The sequence below is a fragment of the Macaca nemestrina genome, chromosome 4, assembly GCF_043159975.1.
Source record: "Macaca nemestrina isolate mMacNem1 chromosome 4, mMacNem.hap1, whole genome shotgun sequence".
In the NCBI taxonomy this organism is placed as follows: Eukaryota; Metazoa; Chordata; class Mammalia; order Primates; family Cercopithecidae; genus Macaca; species Macaca nemestrina.
This window is the reverse complement of record NC_092128.1, coordinates 28,458,409-28,480,500: the sequence shown is the minus strand read 5'-3', so window position 1 is coordinate 28,480,500 and position 22,092 is coordinate 28,458,409. Positions and strand designations below refer to the sequence as shown.

Genomic DNA, 22,092 nt, shown 5'->3' with positions numbered 1-22,092 from the left:
TAAGCTACTGCCCTGAATTATTTTAATAGCAATGGTGAGGTAGGGATAATAAATATAAAATCTGAATATTAAAAATCAAAGCTTTAAAACATCATGATTACACACAAAAGAAAGAAAACACCTGGAATTTGCCTGATCTTGCACTGTATTTTCAGAAAAACATGAAGATCTCCAAACACATGTAAACAATATGTTCTAACTAGTACTCATTAAACTGAAACCAAAGGATTTATTGAGAATCTACTACGTGCATCACTAGCTTAGGATCTCAAAAATGAAAAAGAAGTACAGGTTAAACATCTCTAATCTCAAAATCCAAAATCTGAAATGCTCCAAAATCAGAAACTTTTTGAGTGCCAGTATAACACTCAGTGGAGACACTCATTGGAGCATTTTGGATTTCGGATACTCAGAGCAGGAACAGCCAGTATGTATTCTGCAAATGTTCCAAAATCCAAAAAAATCTGAAATCTAAAACACTTCTGGTTCCGAGCATTGCAAATAAGGTATACTCAACCTATATATGTCATAGTCCTCATACTCAAGTCTTACATATTATTTTGTTAACCAAACGTTATATATGTTAAAATTAAGTGAATTTAAAATAAATAAATATTTACACTTTCCAGAAAGTATTTCATTGAATCTTCAGTATTTGTATTCCAGGACACACTTATCTGAGAAAAATAAAAGTAATTTACCTGGTTTAGTAAGTAAAGAATTTTCGTAAGAATATGCAAACATCTTCTTGGATTGATTGGAGTTTCATTGAATATACGAGCCTACGAAAAAACATAAAAAACACTGTTATTTTTCTACCTTTTCTATCATAGATTATAGCAAATCAACTTTAATACAGACTATTTTTAATCACAGTATCCAAAGAACATGGTCTATAGTTCTCAATTTACTAAAGCATCTGATAAATTATTACATGTGGCCCTGATTTTCCATCCTATTTATTTCTAACTCATTCCCTTAGGTTGACTACTTCAACTTTACGGGCTATACCAGTTAAATAAGGATCACAATACTGATCTGTATCATACTAATACAATGACATTAATACAGATAACTGATTTCAATAACCTTGCACTAAACACCCCTTCTTACATTTAAAATTCCCAACCTGTAACAGTCTTCATGTCTTTGCATTTCTATAAGCTCTAAATTCTCGTGTGACAAGTAACCCCTCTTCCTTTTCCCTTAAATCTATATTCCCTAAACTCTGTTACGTTCCTTATTTTGGGTGTTGTGATCACAGTAGCCCAGGAATTCGCTGCCCACCACTCTAAAACAGAATAGAAAAGAAAAGGCACAAAATGCTTCCCAGTCATACCTCCTGTAAAACAGCACTCTTCTCCAGATGCTGGAAAGGATTTGAGCCACTACCTATGTATAAAACAAAAAAATGTCCTGAATAGCTGTTTTACACAAACTTATGTATTTTCCAGAGAAGGGTACTGAATGCTTGGTAAGTGAACACTTGGATGGCACAGTGATAATCATTGCTAATATGCATACAAACTAAATGAAATCATTCTGATCCTGGCTCCGTCACTGCCACACTCGAAGAGCTGAGACTTCTCTTTTGCAGCAACCCTCTCCAAAATGAGTGTCTTCTTTCCCTGCCCTCTTTTTCCATGAATGTTACAAATGTGTCATTTCCACAACGAAGATTAATGAGATTGTGGTAGGGTGCTTCTGATTTCCTTAGGTAAGCACTAGTTTGTGTGTTTCTAACACTTAAGGAGAGGCAGAAACGAAGTTTCCCAGAGAATCACGCAGACGTAAACCTTCAAGAGGTCGTGGAGGTTGATTAACCCAACCCCCTCTCACACCGTGGGAGATGCTACCAAACACTGGGATTTTTTTCTTTTTGAGGATGCTTGGCATCTTCCCCATTTGCTCTGGACCAAAGACGGGTATCAAAACGCAGGTCACTTCTGGACGCCTGAGCATTCAACGAGCTGTGTCCCAAGGCACAGTCTTACCCCCGGGGAACCGGACAGAGCCTGGGGTCCCAGGAAAACGATAAGGTACCAGGCACCTGAATGTTCCTCCACACACACACCCTGTGCCGTCGACCCCAGCCCCGGGAACACGGTGCTCCCACTCGGGGTCCGACCCTACCAGTACCCCTGGCCGCGGAGACGCGCGCACGCTCTCGCCCCCGCCGGGGGCCCGCGCGAAGGGGCGGAGGCGGCTCGGAGCGGATGCGCCGCAGCAGGAGCGGGGCGCGCGCGGGCGCCGGGGCGGGAGCGCGCGGCCCGAAGGGAGGCTCCGGCGCGTGGGGGAGGGGCTACGGGCAGGCCCCCGGCGGCCGCGAGGGGAGGGGAGGGGCCGGCTCCAGCTCCGGCCCCCTGGCACGCCGGCGCCCACGCCCCCAGCCCAGCCGGCCCGAAAGCAGGTGGCGGCGGGCGGGGGAAGGGGCGTCCCGTGGCTGAGGGTGGGCCTCGGAAGCCCCGCGCGTACCAGACTCCTCGTCCTTCTTGTCGAATTTTTTAATCATCTTGGACGACTTCCCAACGCCCAGACCCACCGCAACCGTCCCAGGCGCCGCAGCCGGAGAGCGGAAGAGGCTGCAGGAAGGCCGGCCCCGCGCTCTCACGCCGGTTGGGCCGCCGCGCCGTCACTCGGGGCCAAGGCCCGCCCTCCCCGGCCTCCCTCGTCCCCCGGGGACGCAACCACGCCCTCTCCTGCTTCCGCAGCCGCCGGAGGCTTGGGCCAGACCCTCCCGGCCCGTGACCCGGGAGCCCACGCCCGCAGCAGCAGGAATGTGGTTTTATTTGGTTGGCGACCTCTGCGGACCCCTCAGTCTCAGGAGAGCGAGGCGGGAGGACTGAGGGTTCTGTGTTCACCCGATGACCGTGGCCTTTTTGATAATCCACTGCGGGGCCCTCCCGTTGCGGAAGGCGCTCTCCCCGGGCGCGGTTCTGGTGGGCATCTCTTCCAGGAGCGATGCGAGTGTCAGTGGTTCCCGAATCACCTTGGAAATCGGCCTTTCACTCGCTGACTTCTTGGAAGCTACGACAAAGCACAGGCACCCTGGTGAACTTGGCTTTTCAGAAGTACTCGAAGGATGTTTAATGTGAGATATGAAGGAGACCCACTTGAAGGGACCTTTAAAGGCTGGTCTTTAAAGATTTCGGACCGTGTAATACCATTCCCAACCTATTTTATAGTTTTTGGATTCCTTCATTTCATCAAAACCCAGTGTAAAACACACTGCCTGTTTAGAGCCTTCTTTGTTCAAGCCTACTTCTTTCAGTGATTCCGTCTGACAACATATTGACACTTAAGAAACTCTCTAAATTAACGTGCATTCATTCCTAACTCATGTTCCTCTTTCTGAGTGTATGCTGGCTTTCTGTTCTCTTGTCTAAGAGCGTGGCTAAGAAACTTTGCCTTTGGCTTCAGTGGCATTACTGTTTAGAAATGTAAATTGAGTCTATACTCAACAGGATCTTGCCCCTGCAAAATTAGAGAAATTCTAACCTAGATTACATTCTACATCCTAGGGAAATTCTTTCCCTTAAATATAGATTTAAGATGAACTGTTGATATCCTACATATGGTATCATTTAAGATTTACCTCCGGCTTGGCTAAATGTACTATTATTAACTACTATGTTTGCTTTATATGGCTTGTAAAGTTCAAGTTATACTTTGTAGGTGGAGTTTTCCTTGAAGGAAATAGAAGTCTGCACACATTTATTCTGGAGGTGAAAATAAATAGGCTTTGGGGAAGGAAACATCCTCTTCCTCTTCCTTGGCCCAAGAGTATTGGGAACCTAGGCAGACACAGTGTAGATAATAGGCCCAGAGGTTCCCAAGAATGGGTAATGCCCCGGAGACCTGCTGGGAAGTAGAAGGACCTGAGTTCACATTTGAAGCTGACCCTAAGACTAGCCCCTTGTAAAGCAAGATAAATCATTCTCTGCTGTTCTTCAGCTTTTCTGTGTATCTATGAAGTTTTGTTTAATACCACAGGTTGGTTTTAGCTGTGCAGTGTTTACGGAATTAAGAGCAGCAGTAGGTGAAAATGGGGTGGGGTGTGGTGGCAAATAGGTATAGCAGGAGCAGAGAAGCCTGAAGAAGCCAGTTAAGAGATGGTATAATATGACTCCAGGTCTCTGGTATCAGGACTATTTGGACTGAGGATGGCTGGCAAAGGGGTTGAGCAATCACTACAATGGCTTTGTGGGAAAGGCAAGGATACTTTAGGGAGTCTCCGAAATTGCTTGAGGAGAGAAAGCTAGTAGGAGAAATGAACCTTGTCTTAAAACCATGAGCTGGTGAAGTCTGAGGACCCACCAATTATGTATCTAATCACAAATGTGTACTCAGTGCCCTGAAATTCTTCATTGGGTCCAAACTGCCTACTGAATAAAATCCAAACCCTTATTTAAATAATAAATTTAAGGCATTGTGGTATTTTTGATATTTTGTTATTGTTATTTTTGTTATTTATGTTTTGTTATTGTTGTTCGTTTTTCAGACAGGGTCTACTCTGTTACCCAGGCTGGAGTGCAATGGTACAATCACAGCTAACTGCAACCTTAAACTCCTTGGCTCAAGCGATCCTCCTTCCTCCAGCCCCCCAAGTAGCTCAGACTACAGGTGCATGCCACCACACCCTGTTAATTTTTTAAAATTAATTTTTGTAGAGACAGGATCTCACTATGTTGCTCAGGCTAGTGTCAAGCCCCTGGCCTCCAGCAGTCCTCCTGCCCCAGCCTCACAAACTGCTGGGATTACAGACACCCCCAGCCTCTCAAGGCCTTTTATAATCTGTTTCATCTCTTTCACATATTGAAAGTGCTATTGTTGGTGCTTGATAAATGTCTAACACTTAGTAGGAACCCTAGAAATACTGTTAAATAAATGATAATACATGAGGAGGATTCTCATTGTACCCTCTGCCATACAACTTTATTCCAGGCCCCTTCTACCCCATTCCCTACCCCAATCCCAGAGACTTTTATACCTCTAAGACGCACAGACTTATCCTTTGGCCCTTTTAGAGCAGTTTCTTCTTCAAAGTATAATATGCATACCACTGGGTGGTTCTAGGTGATACATAGATAAACATTCTAAAATTTCATTATTATAAATTTGACTTAAGTGTTTCAGAAAAACATATAATTTGTACATCAAAACCATGATGTCAATGATACAGTATTAATTAGGACAAGAATTTTTTAAAATCCTTTTGAAGAAAAATGCTAAGTAAATTAACAGAGCAAATAATACATCAATGTGGCAAAAACTCTTAAAGTGCTGGGTGATATAGCTTAGTAAACACTGCTAGAGTTTTCTTGTAATTTGAGGATTTAAACAGGGTCGGAAGCTTTGCACCTCTTGAGCCTCTATTTGTTATTAGCTTCCATGCTATAGGGAAAAATAGTCTCCAGGACTACCACGAGAGAAGCCAGTTTGCCACATCTATAATCCTCATGGATTGTATCTCCAGCCCACATCTCAGTCCAGTAAGCCTTTGCTTTGGAAGAGAGAATCTTACCATCTTTCCTCATACCTCTCTCATGGACTGGAGCAAAGGTGAGCTGAGGGTACGTTTTTTTCTGCATCCTCAAAGCGTAGACTTTTGAATACTTCCCTTCGCTCTTGAAATCATTGTCGGTGGAAAACCTTAACAAAGAAAGTTCTTTGTTTAGTAGATCCTAGGGCGGGCGGATTCATGGAACCATTCACTTTATATTTTATTTTATGTATTTACTTTGAGACACGAGTCTTGTTCTGTCACCCAAGCTGGAGTGCAGTGGCATGATCTTGGCTCACTGCAACCTCTGCCTCCCAGGTTCAAGCAATTCTCCTGCCTCAGCCTCCCAAGTAGCTGGGATTACAGGCACTTGCCACCACGCCTGGCTAATTTTTGTATTTTTAGTAGAGACGGTTTTCACCATGTTGACCAGGCTGGTCTTGAACTTCTGAGCTCAAGTGATCTGCCCACCTTGGCCTCCCAAAGTGCTGAGATTATAGGCATGAGCCACTGTGCCCGGCCTCCACTTTAAAGTTGGCTATATTCTCGGAGAAGACAAGACAATGATAGGAGGCTGTTGATTGGTGCCAAGTAGGAGTATTGTTCCATGGCAAGGGGTGCTTCTGAACTTAGCACTGTAAATAAACCTTTGGAGGAACTCCAGAATCTCTTCTCTCCTCTCTAAACTACACATAGGCTCCTCTTGTAAGTAGTTTCAAATAAAACCTCTTTTGTCTAATGTGTTCTCATAGCACATTGTTCCTGTGATATAGCGCCTAACTTGTACTGAGGGTACTTTATTTTTTTTTTCCTGTTTCTTCAAAGCACAGACCTTGGAATATTTCCCCTCAATCTCGAAACCATTGCTAATGCAAAACCTTGGTTTTGCATGACTGTTTCTCTTTGATTCGAGTGTAAGTGAGGTTAGGGTCATGTAGGGGAAGTTGTATCTTATCATGCAGTTGTACAACCAAAGAGTATGTCATTAAATTTATTCCAAGCCCCTTCTACCCCATTCCCTACCCCCTTCTACCCCATTCCCTACCCCAATCCCAGAGACTTTTATACCTCTAAGACACACAGACTTCCCTTTTAGAGCAGAAACAGGAATAGGGAAAAGATAGGAAAGAAAGTGAGTACAAGAAGAAGCAAGATTTCACCTAAACCATTGTTCTCTCTTGGATGTAGGATCGTCCGACAGTGTCAAAGGGAAGATTGGTTTCAACTTAGATCTTAACTTTTTTTTCTGAGGCATGCGGGGCAGCCAGAGGTCTTCAGTGGGTTTGTGCTGATGATGACTCTCCTGTAGGGAAACGAGGGAAGAAGAGTAAGGGAGTAAGCTGAGTCTCTTGGGATTTTAAGTTTGGACCGAGTTCCTGGACTAAGTTCCAATTCCCCTACAATGATGGAACAAAACCTATCAGAGGGGCAAGTGGGAACTCAGAAACCAGAATCAGAGGAAGCCATTCCCTGGGAGGGAAAACACTCTTTTCATGGACAGATTACTTGTCCAAAGCCTGTTCAGTTTCCTAAGTAATTGATTAAATTTGCCTGCTGGCCCTTGGAAGTGAATGGCAGAGAAAGTGACCCGCTTTGGGGAAGGATTCAACCAGTGAAGTCCTTGGGAAACTAAACATTTGGCAATAAATTGGGAAATAGATCCATGGGACTTTACCTTCCTTTCTTGGAGATGGCTACCTCATCCACATTCCATTCTCCTTAATGAGAAGGCCATGGAATGGGATGTTGTGAAGTAATAATTATATCATTACTAAAGGTCATAGAATCAGTCTTTCAGAAAGAATCTTATGTCATCCAGTCTGTTTGCCTGACCCTCCTAGCCCCTCCATAATCTCACTATCAAGTGATCAATCTTTCTATACCTAAAAAAAGAAAAAGATTTCACCTTTGATCAGCCAATTGATATCTCCCCGTAACTTTTACCCTATAGTCCAGAAGGAGCAAATCTAGTCCTTCTTCCACAGAGTCCTTAAACATTTTGAAGAAATCCATCACATTCCTCCTAAGCTCTGTCTCTTCCAGGCTAAACATTGCCAATGTCTTGAACTTTTTTTCATATGACATGGCGTTGGGTTCCTTTTTCTTTTTAAATCCCATTTGAGAAAGCTACAATTCATATTCTAACTGATGTGCGGCAATCTGAAATGAAAACAATATGCCAGGTGTAGTAATTGCATGGCATATCCCCTGACCCCGTGGAAGTGTCTATTCAAAAGTCGACTGGGAATGGTGGCTCACACGTGTAATCCCAGCACTTTGAGAGACCAAAGCGATGGATCATTTGAGGTCAGGAGTTCAAGATCAGCCTGACCAACATGGTGAAACACTGTCTCTACTAAAAATACAAAAAAAATTAGCCGGGCGTGGTGGCGCGTGCCTGTTTTCCCAGCTATTCGGGAGGCTGAGGCAAGAGAATTGCTTGAACCCAGGAGGCGGAGGTTGCAGTGAGCCAAGATCACGCCACTGCACTGCAGCTTGGGCAACAGAGTGAGAGTCTGTCTCAATAAAACAACAACAACAACCAAAAGTCATCAATTCTGAGAGCCTTCTTTTTTTTTTTTTTTTTTTTTTTTCTTGAGACAGAGTCTTGCTCTGTCACCCAGAGCTGGAGTGCAATGGCGTGATCTCAGCTCACTACAACCCCTGCCTCCTGGGTTCTAGCGGTTCTCCTGCCTCAGCCTCCCGAATAGCTAGGATTACAGGTGCATGCCACCACGCCCAGCTAATTTTTGTATTTTTAGTAGAGACAGGGTTTAACCATGTTGCCCAGGCTGGTCTCGAACTCCTGACCTCGTGATCTCCCCACGTTGGCCTCCCAAAGCGCTAGGATTACAGGCGGTGGTGAGCCACCATGCCCAGCTGAGCCTTCTTTTATTTTTATTTTTATTTTTATTTTTATTTTTTTTTTGAGACGGAGTCTCGCTCATCGCCCAGGCTGGAGTGCAGTGGCCAGATCTCAGCTCACTGCAAGCTCCGCCTCCCGGGTTCCCACCATTCTCCTGCCTCAGCCTCCCGAGTAGCTGGGACCACAGGCGCCGCCACCTCGCCCGGCTAATTTTTTGTGTTTTTTTTTTTTAGTAGAGACGGGGTTTCGCCGTGTTAGCCAGGATGGTCTCGATCTCCTGACCTTGTGATCCGCCCGTCTCGGCCTCCCAAAGTGCTGGGATTACAGGCTTGAGCCACCGCGCCCGGCCAAGAGCCTTCTTAACTGCACTATCTAACATTGCCACTCACATCCGTCACATTCCATCTCCTTATCCTGCTTTGTCATGGCATTCAGCACATTATACATTATCTGTGTGATCATTTGTTTATGGTCTAAGTCACTGGAATTAAGCTTCATTAGAGCAAAGACTGAGTCTTAGCCGTTAATATATCCCTAGCACCCCTAATAGTACCTGGCACATAGTAGATATTCAATAGATGTTTGTTGAATGAATAAATGACCAAACTCATTGATTAACATATTGAGCTTTTGCTATCAGAATCTTAAAGCCTTTTTGTCTTTAACACTTGCTGCTTCTGAACCATGTCTTTTCAATTCTGAACTTACTCTCTTTAAGCTCTTGTATTAGGTTGGTGCAAAAGTAATTGCAATTTTGCAATTATAACAGCAAAAGCTGCAGTTACTTTTGCACCAACCTAATAATTTTAAGGGAAAGAAATCCGTTTGAGTTATCTTAAATAACAGGTGTTTTACCATAAGAGCACATGTGCCTAATAACTAAGATATAGATAACTATCCAGCCAGAAGAAGAGCAAAACTCTAGGAGAGCTGGACCTCATATCAGAAAAACAGTAACTGAAAAGTTATTTGGAATCCAAGATAACACTAGCGAAGGACCACTGTCTTAATGCAAACATCACTCACATGTTTCTCCTACTTTCTTCCCATCTTCTTCCTTCTCCTCCCTCTACCTTGTTCACTCCTCACCTTTACTCCATAAATAAATATATATATGTGTGTGTGGTTTTTTTCTATCTATAGCTTCTGCTTGTTTACTTCTATTTCCTACTTCCCTATAACTTCAGCCTTCCCATACTCTACTTCATGGCCTTTTCACTACCTTTCTTCCTCATGGTTTGAGTCTATTTTTTTTTTTTTTTTTTTGAGACAGAATCTGTTGCCCAGGCTGGACTGCAGTGGCTCAATCTCAGCTCACTGCAACCTCCACCTCCCAGGTTCAAGCAATTCCGCTGCCTTAGCCTCCCGAGTAGCTAGGACTACAGGCATGTGCCACCACGCCCGGCTAATTTTTTGTATTTTTAGTAGAGACAGTGTTTCACCATGTTAGCCAGGATGGTCTCAATCTCCTGACCTCGTGATCTGCCCGCCTCGGCCTCCCAAAGTGCTGGGCTTACAGGTGTGAGCCACCGCGCCAGGCCGGTTTGAGGCTTTTCTAGTCCCACTCTATGTGTCCTTTCAGCTTTCATTGCTACTGCTTCAATCTTTTCATTTCTCAATTCAGAGGCCTGGAAACAAGACTCTGATTAGCTCGGGGATTCTGGGTGTTGGTAGGTTGGTTGGTTTTTGTTTTGATGTGTTTTTTGTTTGTTTTGGTTTTAGGGTACCAATCCACATCACAGGTCACTATCCAGCCTATGAAGTTTGCTTTGCTCAGTCTCATATCCTCCTCTGGTCTCAGCTAGGAGTGGGGACAGGGTTATACTGTACCAACTAGAACTTCTTAGGACGTTCCCTTACTCAGGAGACTGTGGTAGGGTCAGTTTCACTTAGAAGGGGCTGTTAGTATAACAATCACTGTAATAGATCTATCTAGTACATTCCACAACTTGCCTACTAGAACTCACTCTCTTTTTGTATGCATACCTGGGCATAGCAAAGAATGCTTTTCTTGTATATGATTCTAGGTTTACAAAAGATTATCACATTTGTCCATCAAGGGAAGGAAAGGATGCTGCAGGAATATTAAAGAGGCATGGTAGATATCAGACGTTTCAATCTTCTTGGGCTTGTTCCAGTCAGATAGCCCCATAAAAGTACCATGGTGCTGGTCTTTGAGCCTTAACTCTATCCATTAGTACAATTTAACTGGTACCACAATTTCCTCATCAATATGATTAGGTTCCGCATCTGAGCTGGAGGGTTCACAGAGTGCACAGGCTATTGGAAGAAAGCTCTTCCTGCACCCAGTTTACATGATAGCTTTGTATTTCCTTCTGCACATTAAGCAGGGCAATCCTGGCCTGGCATTTATCCCTTTCTCAATGTATGGTTCACCCACTGCCATGAGAAACTACCACTGAACTTACCTTAAAAGGGCACAAATTCTGAGACCTAAGAGACCACATGCAGTAAATTCATTAACTCCTTTGTTAGTATGTGCCATTGGATATTAGCATTTTATCTTCCACTTGAAGGAGAATCTCTCACTGTCATCCATCTAGCAACTATGGAAACACTAACCCCAAATTCACCACATTTTATTATAAGGGTCTCACTTGGGTAATCCCATGCCCAGCATAAAATTTCTGCTAGAATCCTTTGTTTGCACTTTCACTTAACTCATTTATTTAATTTATTCTTGTTAGATTAGACCCGCTCTTGAGGCCGTCAAGACCTTTTTTAGATTTAGATTTTTTTTTTTTTTTTTTTTTTTTTTTTTTTTGAGATGGAGCCTCGCTCTGTCACCCAGGTTAGGGTGCAGTGGTGTAACCTCGGCTCACCTCAACCTCCGTCTCCTGGGTTCAAGTGATTCTCCTGCCTCAGCCTCCTGAGTAGCTGGGACTACAGGCGCCCGCCACCACGCCCAGCTAATTTTTTGTATTTTTAGTAGAGACGGGGTTTCACCATGTTAGCCAGGATGGTCGGGATCTCCCGACCTCGTGATCCACCCGCCTCGGCCTCCCAACGTGGTGGGATTACAGGCGTGAGCCACTGTGCCCAGCCAGGTTTTGATTCTTAAATATTTCTTAATTCAATTTTCTCTACTTCCTCGCTAATGATGTAGTTCAAGTCTTCAGTATCTCTCACCTTGACTATTTTAGTAACATCATAACTTATCTTTCTGGGTTTTGTCTCCTCCACAATTACTAATGCACCTTTCTTCAACCTCCAAAACAGTCTTCCTAAAATGCAAATTTGTTTGATTACATCTTTTTGTCTCCTGCTATTTACTCTCTGTTTTTTAAAATTTTTTATTTTATTATTTTTTTTTTGTTTGAGATGGAGTCTCGCCCTGTCGCCCACGCTGGAATGCAATAGCATTATCTCGGCTCACTGCAACCTCCACCTCCCAGGTTCAAGCGATTCTCCTCCCTCAGCTTCCTGAGCAGCTGGGACTACAGGCATGCACCACCACACATGGCTAATTTTTGGATTTTTAGGAGAGATGGGGTTTCACCATGTTGGCCAAGCTGGTCTTAAACTCCTGATCTCAAGTGATCTGCCCACCTCGGCCTCCCAAAGTGCTAGGATTACAGGTGTGAGCCACCGCACATGGCCCTGTCATTTACTCTTTTTTTTTTTTTTTTTTTTGAGACGGAGTCTCGCTCTGTCGCCCAGGCTGGAGTGCAGTGGCGCGATCTCGGCTCACTGCAAGCTCCGCCTCCCGGGTTCACGCCATTCTCCTGCCTCAGCCTCCCGAGTAGCTGGGACTACAGGCGCCCACAACCGCGCCCGGCTAATTTTTTGTATTTTTAGTAGAGACGGGGTTTCACCGTGGTCTCGATCTCCTGACCTTGTGATCCGCCCGCCTCGGCCTCCCAAAGTGCTGGGATTACAGGCGTGAGCCACCGCGCCCGGCCGCCATTTACTCTCTTACATCTTCCTGAATACACCTCATTTTCCCATGTCTTCATGCCTTTGCACTTTCCTCTGATTTGATATTTTCCTGTTCTTTTGTCATGGGTCACTTCCCTACTCACTCCCTTTTTCCCAACAGAAATACTGTATTCTACATTACTTCCATATTTTGTATATTCTTCTATTACTTTTACATATCTCATTTATTGATCTCTCTCCTATTAGACTCCAAGTTCCTTTAAGATAGAAACTGTCCTGTAATCATCTTTATATTCTGGTTTTTAGCTTACTGTATCCTTAGCAATTGCTTGTTGAATGGAATTTGAGCTTCTTTAGTCTATAAAGGAGTTTCAAAGGTTTGACTACTGTGATGGTCAACTCCCTTCTCTGAAACCCGAAAGTAATGTGTACCAAAGCATCATTCTTTACTCCTTTCCCATTTACATATTCATCACCGTTTTTATTCCTCATTTCCTGACTCATCTTTTACTACTTTATTCTCAACTAGAAAGTCAGTGGCTAGTCTACCCTTTGTTAGTTACAAATTAAATATCTTTGACCAAAGAGGAACACTTTCCAATGAAGACCCCATTTTCTCCCTGCAATGAAGTTTCAGTACCCAAGCTTATTGAATTCTGAATCCCAGGTTCTCCAGATGCTGTTTTGTGAAGCATAGGATCAGGAATAAGAAGGAAGAGATAGACCAAGTGCAGTGGCTCACACCTATAATCCCAGCACTTTGGGAAGCCGAGGCTGGAGAATCACTTGAGGCCATGAGTTTGAGACTAGCCTGGGCAACATAGTGAGACCCCCATCTCTACAAAAACAATTTTTAAAAAATGTAGTCAGGCATGGTGGTGCACACCTGTAGCCCCAGCTACTCAAGAGGCTGAGATGGGAAGATTGTTTGAGCCCAAAAGGTCGAGGTTTCAGTGAGCCATGATTTTGCCACTGCAGTCCGGCCTGGGTGACAGAGTGAGACCCTATCTCAAACAAACAAACAAACAAATTAAGAGTTGGTTTTCTGAGTACTATTCTTCATGTTAAGTTAGCTTCCTTCTCAATGCTAACTCCTAATTTTTCAGGGTTCACATTTCGGGTTCCAGGAGGCTTCTGCTTACCATGACCTTGAGCAGTAAGTCCTTGGAAAAGTATTTTGGTGCACTCTCCTTGTCCTGATGGGTGATTGAGCAGGGAGGTGGGTTGTTGGTCATAATCAGTAAGGTCTTATCCTGGTCATACTCTGTTACTTTTAACATGAAGCTGGTGGTTTTCCTGTTTTGAGCCAGGAATTTCTGCAGTGCAGTGGCCTTCAGAGGCTTATAGTACTGGGCCTGAACAGACAGAAGGGTTTCCAGAAAGAAAAAGAGATTAGGCCAAGAGCAGGTTAACAAATCGGTTGGCTAATACTTAGCTTCTGTGAGGTAAGAACAGAAGTTGGACAAACTTGCTGCAAAATTTGTGGGGTTTTTTGTTTTTGTTTTTGTTTTATTTTGTTTGAGACGGAGTCTCACTCTGGTGCCTAGGCTGGAGCACAGTGGCATGATCATGACTCACTGCAACCTAGACCTCCCAGGCTCAAGTGATTCTTCCACCTCAGCCTCCTAAGTAGCTGGGATTACAAGCACATGCCACCCTGTCCAGCTGATTTTTGTGGGTTTGTTTTTGTTTTTGTTTTCATTTTGTAGAGATGGAGTTTTGCCATGTTTCCCAGGCTGGTTTCAAACTCCTGGGCTCAAGCAATGCACCCATCTCAGCCTCCCAAAGTATGGAGATTACAAGAGTGAGTCATCACACGCAGCCCTAAAATGTGTTTATCAGAAACTATCTGAAGTTCTCAGTCCCTCTCTTTACTTGGGGCATTCCCCTGAAAATACACTAAGGGGCTGGGGCAATGCGATGGAAAGGTTTCCATGGTAAAAGGAGTCAGGTAACTTAATTCTTCCAATATAATGGGACAAGCAGAGAAGTTTCTACATGGCTAAACCGAATTGGCCTTGTCTCTACAACTCTCTCTAAGGTACAGGGGGAAAGCTACCAAGGACCAAATCTTGCTCAAGGAATTCCTCAGGAGTAGGCACAGCCAAGTGCAACACCTTCCCATATTTACATCTTCCACACATCAACATTTCTCAGGCCCAACCACATTGACATGTACTCACAAGCACAATGTTAAAGGAAAAGCAGCCACAAAAGATAGCATGTCACTTAAGGTATGGGTGAAGAAGGGGCATTCCCACTAAATTTGCCTTTCTCTCAATAGGAGAAAGGCAGAGGGTTAGGGGGGAAGGAAGTGAAAGGGAGAAAATGGATTATAAATACTTTTTTCCTAGTCATAAATAGGTTTTCTCAACTTAAAACAAATCAGCGGTGGGGACCCACTTTCTTCCCAGTTCTTGTCTCCCACTTTGCCACCCCAATCCTCAGCCCTGCCTCTGGCATCGTAACCTAAATGCAGCTCTGCCTGCCTGTCCTGAGAGTATGCCCACTCACAGAAGCCGGGGACACTTGGAGGCATTAGGGACACTCGCAGTGGGCATCTGCACTACTGCTGAAACTTCCCCTTAGAGATCTTGGAGGAATGCTTTTCCTACCTACCAAATTTGGATGGACTGTGTAATGCCGAAGGTTTTCTAGAACAAATTTTGATCGCCCGACTGCATCATAAATCTAAAGAGGATAATCAAAGTTAGTGGTTTGAAGTTGCACGTATCCTAAACAGTATTCCATTCCTTACCTCACCTTAGTCTCACTAGAGAACTGGTCTCTAACTTACACTAAGTGAGAAGTACAGTGTGCTTCAGGTTTTGTACTCTAGGTTTCCAGAACAAGGGCCCCAGCAAGGAGACCTGGATTCTAAGACCTCCTGACCGTGACGTTTGTCAGCGGAAATGGGGCCAGCCTTATGAAATGTCAGGGAAAGCCGTTAGGAGGGGAAGTAGAGTAGGGCAGCATCAGTTCAGACTGGGACAAATCTTTCTAAGGAGTCACCTCTTTTTTTTTGCCTTTTCCATAGCTATAAGAGTGAAATGAGGTGAAAATCAACACGGAGGACAAATCTTTAAGGAGAAAAGCAAGTTTCAAAGGGGTATTAACTTAAAAGTTATGGGTGCAAGGGGGCCATTGGGTCAACTCTGCCAACTGAGCTGGCAGCCAGCCTACTCACAGAAAAAGGAAGAGCAGTGCATGTTGCAATTTTGAACATCTCTGCAGTATGAAATTCTTTCAGAAATGTTGCAAAAAGTAATTGAATTTTGGTAACACTTCTGTCTAGCACTTTGCTTTTTTTTTTTTTTTTTTTTTACTAGTGGTAGTCCTGGATGTTAGTGGATTATCTGAGTGTCATATCTGGTAGTAGAGGAGCTGAGCCTTTTCCATTCCCTTTCTGTTGACCTAGCGTTCTTGCTTCTCCTCTTGCATAGCCCTGTCTAAGGATGAATCAAGGAGATAGGAATACAAGGAGATAAAAGCTCTGAATTATCTTCTTCTGGTTTGGCATAATCAGAAATCAGAAAAAAAGAAGAGTGCCTCATAATCCTGTGTTTGGATCAGCATTTCTGTTTTCTTTTCTTTTCTTTTTTTGTTTGTTTTTTCTTTTAAAGACAGGGTCTCACTCTGTCCCCCAGGCTGGAGTGCATTGGTGCAATCATAGGTCACTGTAATCTTGAACGCCTGGGCTTAAGTGATCCTCCCGCCTCAGCCTCCCAAATAGATGGGTCTACAGGCACGTGCCACCATGCCTAGCTATTATTATTATTTGCTTATTTATTTTTCTTTTTTTGAGACCGAGTCTCGCTGTGTTGCCCAGGCTGGAGTGCAATGGCATGATCTTGGCTCACTGCAACCTCTGCCTCCTGGGTTCAAGCAATTCTCCTGCCTCAGCCTCCTGAGTACCGGGGATTACAGGCTCCCACCACCACACCTGGCTAATTTTTGTATTTTTAGTAGAGACGGGGTTTCACTGTATTGGCCAGGTTGGTTTCGAACTCCTGACCTCCAGTGATCCACCTGCCTTGGCCTCCCAAAGTGCCGAGATTACAGGCGTGAGCCACCATGCCTGGCCTATTTTTTAATTTTTTGTAGAGATGGGGGTCTCACTGTGTTGACTAACTCTTGGGCTCAAGTGATCCTCCTACCTTGACCTCCCAAAGTGCTGGGATTACAGGTGTGAGCCACCACGCCCAGCCTGGCTCAGCATTTCTAAAGATTGTCATACCTCCCCCATCAGGAGGCAGTATGGTAAGGTGTGTACAGAGGAAAGGGAACATGCACTGAAAAGTGAATAAAGCAAGAGGGCTAATGGAGAAGTGGGAAGCAGTCAGAATGGGACAGAACTGTGAGGTAAGAGGAGATCCTGCTATGCTCCAGGAAGAAAAGGCCAGAAGTTGGCAATTCTTGGCAGTTGGAAAAGGAGCAGGAAAAAGCATAGCAAAGCCACTCCACAAATTCCTTTAGAGAGGGTGGGATGAACTATGAGATGGTGGGATGGATCCAAAGACTCAATTATTTAATTTTTACCACCTTATGGAAAACTGAAATTCATTTGTTGAAAACAGAAATATATTATGAAAAACCTGCTTTACAACTATGAAATGTATGACATATTTAGAGTCATAGAAATTAGCAAAAACTTATTTGGGAGAAAGGTATGAAGACCTTTTCCTTTATAGGTTTTTTGTTTTGTTTTGTTTTTTGTTTTGTTTTTAAAAATAATTTTAGGGGGAAAGTCCCTGGTGAAAATGTTTTTATTCCTGAAGTTTTCTGAAGTATTGCATGTCTGTTCCAAATTAGCCTCTAGCAGTTGACTAAACCCACAAGATTGTCCAAATTGGAATGTGTTTTTAGTTTTGTTACGTTGAATTTCACTATCTGTGGCTGATTAAATAAAAGTTGGCCTGGAAAATTCACTTGAATGTGGTAAACATAGGAAAACAACCAAGATATGCATTGGAGTTTTGCTACAAGAGGTAGTTTAAAGTCTGCATAAGTTAGGATTTGACACGCTCTTACTCCCTAAGATAGGTTTCTGCTTCCTGGGTTTTATGTCCTAATTTGTTGCCGATGTGTCCTGTTCCTTCTTTTTCTGTGCTCTATTTGTCTTTAATAACATTTGACAAGTTAACCTTGTTTTCTACATACATTTTTACTCCTTTTTGCTTTTCAATAGGAAAGTCTGTGACACCCAGCTTACTAAGTACACTAAGCAACTCCAAAGAAAAATTAAAATTGCACACTTAATAACACTCCTTACCTCTTTGCCATTGACAACCATTCCTTTCTCACGTTTAGCTGAGCTATTTTCTGATGTCTTTGATTTGCCGTTTTGAAACCTGAAAAAGAGGCAGAACATCCGGTTGCACTTTCTGGCTCAGAGGCCTGGCCTTCTGCATCTTGTCAGTCTCCCTCAACGAAGTTTGGAGGCCTGACTCAGGCAAGTCCAATTTAGGTGATCATATCACTAATTGACTAAGTAGTAAAAAAACTGGACTCATTATCCAGCCTGCATGCTAGGGAAAAGCAAGACTTCAGTTTAGAGAGTTAAACAAGTGGCACCTTTTGGATGACTCAATGACATCCATTGAGTTGGTTTCTTCTAAAAATAAGGATTTTAGACCTTTCACAGAAGTGCTCTAACAGACTGCTTAAGGAAATTATTTTGGGCAGTTAGATCCTCACAATACCCTTAAAAACCACCTACTGTTTTGAATATTTACCTGCCTATTCTTCTTCCACATGGAAATTGCCCTATTTTTGCCAGTGATTGGCCAATGATTAGCCAATGAATCTGTGAGAAGGAATATAGTTAATAGAACCACACAACTAAGTTTCCAATTCTTGTTGACCTTGCTTGGATTACTGGCTCTCGTGTCTTCCTAACCACATCTCTGAAGACTTCTCTTCTTAGAACTAGAGTAGTAAAAATAATCAACAATGGCAAATATTTCTGTACTCTGTTCTTTTACCCTCACCCTAATACCAATTCTCTTTGCAGAAAATAGGGTGAAACAGATTCTATTCTTTGCTATTCTTTTTAAACCCATTTGCTGCCAGAACATAATGTAAAATACTCCTCAGTAAGATTTGGTTAATGATTAAGATGAATGGCCTGCTTCTTCCTTGGAGATAGTTCCATTGGGGGGTTAAATTAGCTCAAATTAAGAATTATGCAACTATCTCAACTAGACCTCTCTCCTTTAAAAATGAGGATAGCAGAATAAGGACCAAAATAAAGGTAGAAATAGCCAAACTATGTAGTTTGTAGGTCAACTGGCTATAGCATGCTACAAATAATCCCCAAATCCATGATTAAATCCCATTCAAGGATGGCTATCTTCCATCTGTTGCTGGCCACCAGTTGTACTATTAACTCAGGTCAGAGGTCTTAAAAATGGTCGCAAGTGGAGTAGGTGACCCATGATGGAGAGACCAAAATTTATCCCAACTTAACATCTTAAAGTTTGTGCCCTTTTAAATGGTCTTATTGCATTGTTATCTAATAATTAGTAATACAATATAATATTTATTGTAGCACTTTTCAAAATGATTCTTTGATACCTAAAAGGAAGCACAGAATCTTGGACACTCTTCTTCAGGGCCAATTTAAGGCATAGAACTATATGAAAAGCACTTCTTTAGCCCAACAGCATCCATCTGGAACAAGCTGGTGCTTTCTTTTTGATAAAAGCTCCTTTAGTTGTTGCATGAAGTACAGACCAAGATCTGGTTTTTGATCCAGGAACAACCAGTCAATTAAAATATGTTTAATGATAGTCTACTCTGTGACCAGCCCCATTCAAAGTGCTGTGGGCTATGCAATAAGTTAATATAAAGTGGTATTTATAACTTAGTTGGGCAAACAAGACTACATACTTGGTTTGTCTCTTTTGGCTCATTGCTGTTGATTGCGAGTTGGCCAACCCAAGGCAGGTATTCACCCAAGGCCAAATTCAGTGTCTCTGAATAGTCCACGTTCTGCAGGGGTTCAATTCAATCCAAATATTCTTTGCTTAGCACACAGTGTGTACTCAGCCCCATTCTTGAGCCTGTATGGGAAACAAGAAAAGACTAATATGTGCTATTGTAGATGTAGAAAATTCACAAGACATGTGATGCTTGCTCTTAGAAGTTAAGTTTATTTGACAAATGGGGGGAGGTGGGAGAAAGCAATTATCTAATGTAAAGCAATAATGACAAATACATGCTCATATATTAGGTAAGTCACTTTATCTCTTGGAGTCTCAATTTCCTTATCTGCAGAACGGAAAGTATTAACTAAATGATTTAAAGGTGACATTCTAATTCCATGATAGTGATGAGATTTAAATATAAAAAGATCTGAATAAAATTAATTCACATGTGTCTGTAGAAGGCTAAAGGTGGAGAAGCAGCCATCTTTCAATTTTCTTCTCCTCTCAACAAAGGCATGCTCATCCATAGATTAGGCCTGAGAACCTGGGAAAAGCGTGTGTATATATTGGGGGTGGGAGGATTGCTATGCTTTTTGATATAGACCATTAGAAATGGAAGATACAAGCTGATAATGTAGAACCTACCATTTAGAGAAAAGAAAGGTCAATGAGCCTTGGAGATGTTTCCTAAAGGATGTGGAGCTTGAGCAGAACCTCGCAGGATGGTATATGAAGTAGTCTAATTGGAAGGTTATTTGTTGTTGTTAAGTAGGAAGAAATAAAAGCAGGTAGGTAGAATGGAATCACATTATAGGGGCCTTGACAATTAAGTAGAACTTTGAAAAGACCTACATCAGCCCAAGTTCCTACGAAGCCCACAGGTTTAGTGGAAAGCCCATAGAGAGGGGTTTATGTCTAACTTGATTGTCTAGACAAACCCTAAAGATGATTTCTAGAGTTTATGACAAGACTGGGCTAAACACTTAATGTTCCCTTCTAGGGAAATAGACTAATAAGCTTTTCACCCTTTTCTCACCTTTAATTTTTCTGGAATTGTAAGTCCAGTTCAGGTATATGTTGAAACTAAAATAAAAATGAGCTGTCAAATTGGGCAGTATAAGTCCTGGGTTGTTAGTCTGCAGCCCAGGCTGAAAAACAAGTCACACAAACACAAAAACTACATTCAAAATAAGAATGGAAAAACCTGGTGAACACTACCTTTAAGAACATCAGGAAATCATAGTTTGGTGAAGAAGGCAAAAATCTTTGGCATGGGAACTTTCCATTTTGAAAATATCTTAATTATTCTTTTCTGGATTCTGGAGGAGACAGAGAGAATTTGTGATGAATAGGCAATCTAGAATACTGAGGTGTTCTGTGTTGGAGACAGAGAATGAAAAGGCCAAAACTTAAAGGCATACTTAAACAAAATCTGTCAATTTCTTATTTTTCCAGCTTATGACTTCCCTACACACACACACCCCTTCACCATCTCTTAATCTACCTCTACCTAAGCCAATGTTTTCACTGCATTCTTCAAAAACAGTGAGCATTTTTTCTTATTCCCCATACTCAAAATGCTGTCCCCAATCTCTTCAGCCATTTGAATTTTCTTCTTCTTCTTTTTTTTTTTTTTTTGAGATGGAGTCTCGCACTGTCACCAGGTTGGAGTGCGAACCACCACGCCAAGCCCTGCATCTTCTTTCTTTATGTTACTACTCAGGTCGCTCCTTTAAACAGAAGATTTTCTAGATTAATGCAATCCCAAACTCTAGACTATAGTCATTGGGTTTTGTGCATGTCATTGTATAGTATCTTGTAGCTCTACTTGCACTTTTCTTTTGTGTGGGTCTTGTCTGCCTCTTAAGCTGTGAGTCCCTTAAAAGTGGAAATGTAAAATTTAAACATATTTTAGCCCCCCCACCAAGTGCTTTGTATCTTATGCATTCAAAACTAGTATTTGCTTATTTAAATATATTTGCTGAACATTTATGACATATTAGACACTCTCCTAGGTGATGAGAACAAAACATAAACCAGATGTAATTCTTGAGCTCTTTTAGGAGCTCACAGTTTAGCCAGAAAGAGAGATAAAGAAATGGTTGAGGCCAGGCGCGGTGGCTCAAGCCTGTAATCCCAGCACTTTGGGAGGCCAAAATGGGCAGATCACGAGGTCAGGAGATCGAGACCATCCTTGCTAACACGGTGAAACCCCATCTCTACTAAAAAATACAAAAAACTAGCCAAGCAAGGTGGCAGGCGCCTGTAGTCCCAGCTACTCGGGAGGCTGAGACAGGAGAATGGCATAAACCGGGGAGGCGGAGCTTGCAGTGAGCTGAGATCTGGCCACTGCACTCCAGCCTGGGCAACAGAGCGAGACTCCGTCTCAAAAAAAAAAAAAAAGAAAAGAAAAAAGAAACGATTGATTGCAACAGAGTGGAATGCCAAATTAGATCTAAGTTTAGGGTACTATGGAAGGAATGAGGAAGGGGACTTAACCCAGACTGAGAAGAGACTGGGAGAGATTTGGAACTACTGCCTAAACTGAGCTGGGGAAGATTGAGTGTGAATTAACCAGGTGGTGAGAGAACAGACATTTGAGAAAGAGGGAGAAGCACAGGCAAAAACATAAGAATACAACAAAGCCTGGCTTATTTAGGGGAATTGAAAATACTGTAATTGCAGTACGCCAGGAACATAAGATTTAGGGGAAGGGTAGTAAGAGGTGAGACTAGAGAGGTAGACAGGATCCAAATCCTAAAATGAACTATCTGATAGGAAGTTTGTGGATTATTCTGAGTAATGAAGAGCTATCAGGAGATTTTAAATGAGATATAATCTCCTTATTGAACAATATATATTTTAGAAATACAAAAATAGTGGCATGTGAACTA

The 22,092-nt window shown here is 42.6% G+C and overlaps 2 protein-coding genes across 8 annotated transcripts in view; both read right to left on the bottom strand.

Annotated features, from left to right (window-relative positions):
- Positions 1 to 2,758, bottom strand: part of LOC105471383 (COPI coat complex subunit gamma 2) — a 162,328-nt gene extending 159,570 nt beyond the window's left edge. The window contains exons 1-3 of one of the 3 annotated variants that reach the window (XM_011723830.2): positions 2,476 to 2,758; positions 1,340 to 1,392; positions 702 to 782 (exon numbers count right to left, since the gene is read on the bottom strand). In XM_011723830.2, the coding sequence (XP_011722132.1) occupies positions 702 to 782; positions 1,340 to 1,392; positions 2,476 to 2,512 (171 nt within the window). In that variant the 5' untranslated portion in view covers positions 2,513 to 2,758. Of the gene's footprint in view, positions 1 to 701; positions 783 to 1,339; positions 1,393 to 2,050; positions 2,127 to 2,475 lie in introns of those variants that run through there. The other 2 variants (XM_011723831.2, XM_011723832.3) reach the window with 2 other exon arrangements.
- Positions 2,759 to 2,769: 11 nt separating this feature from the next.
- LOC105471384 (testis specific 13) lies at positions 2,770 to 20,534 on the bottom strand. Of its 5 annotated transcripts, XM_011723836.3 has the most exons (9): positions 20,417 to 20,517; positions 20,235 to 20,281; positions 19,161 to 19,333; positions 17,542 to 17,620; positions 14,889 to 14,960; positions 13,412 to 13,624; positions 6,664 to 6,806; positions 5,525 to 5,652; positions 2,770 to 3,027 (listed from the first exon to the last, which is right to left on the bottom strand). In XM_011723836.3, exons 3-9 carry the CDS (start codon positions 19,181 to 19,183, stop codon positions 2,858 to 2,860), a joined length of 828 nt encoding a protein of 275 aa, XP_011722138.1. In that variant the 5' UTR covers positions 19,184 to 19,333; positions 20,235 to 20,281; positions 20,417 to 20,517; the 3' UTR covers positions 2,770 to 2,857. The 5 variants fall into 5 exon arrangements, with proteins under 5 accessions (XP_011722138.1, XP_011722137.1, XP_011722136.1 ...); XM_011723835.2 differs by lacking the exon at positions 20,235 to 20,281 and having other exon boundaries at positions 20,417 to 20,534; XM_011723834.2 differs by having other exon boundaries at positions 20,235 to 20,520.
- Between the last annotated feature and the right edge of the window lie 1,558 nt (positions 20,535 to 22,092).

Excerpts from the sequence above, each read along its gene's own strand:
- LOC105471384 (XM_011723835.2), bottom strand. The coding sequence starts at position 19,183 with ATGAGCCAAAAGAGACAAACCAA. Across the intron at positions 17,621-19,160 it reads AGCCAAAAGAGACAAACCAA|GTTTCAAAACGGCAAATCAA; the intron begins GTATGTAGTCTT and ends CCTCTTTTTCAG. Across the intron at positions 13,625-14,888 it reads ACACAGTCCATCCAAATTTG|GCCCAGTACTATAAGCCTCT; the intron begins GTAGGTAGGAAA and ends CTGTCTGTTCAG.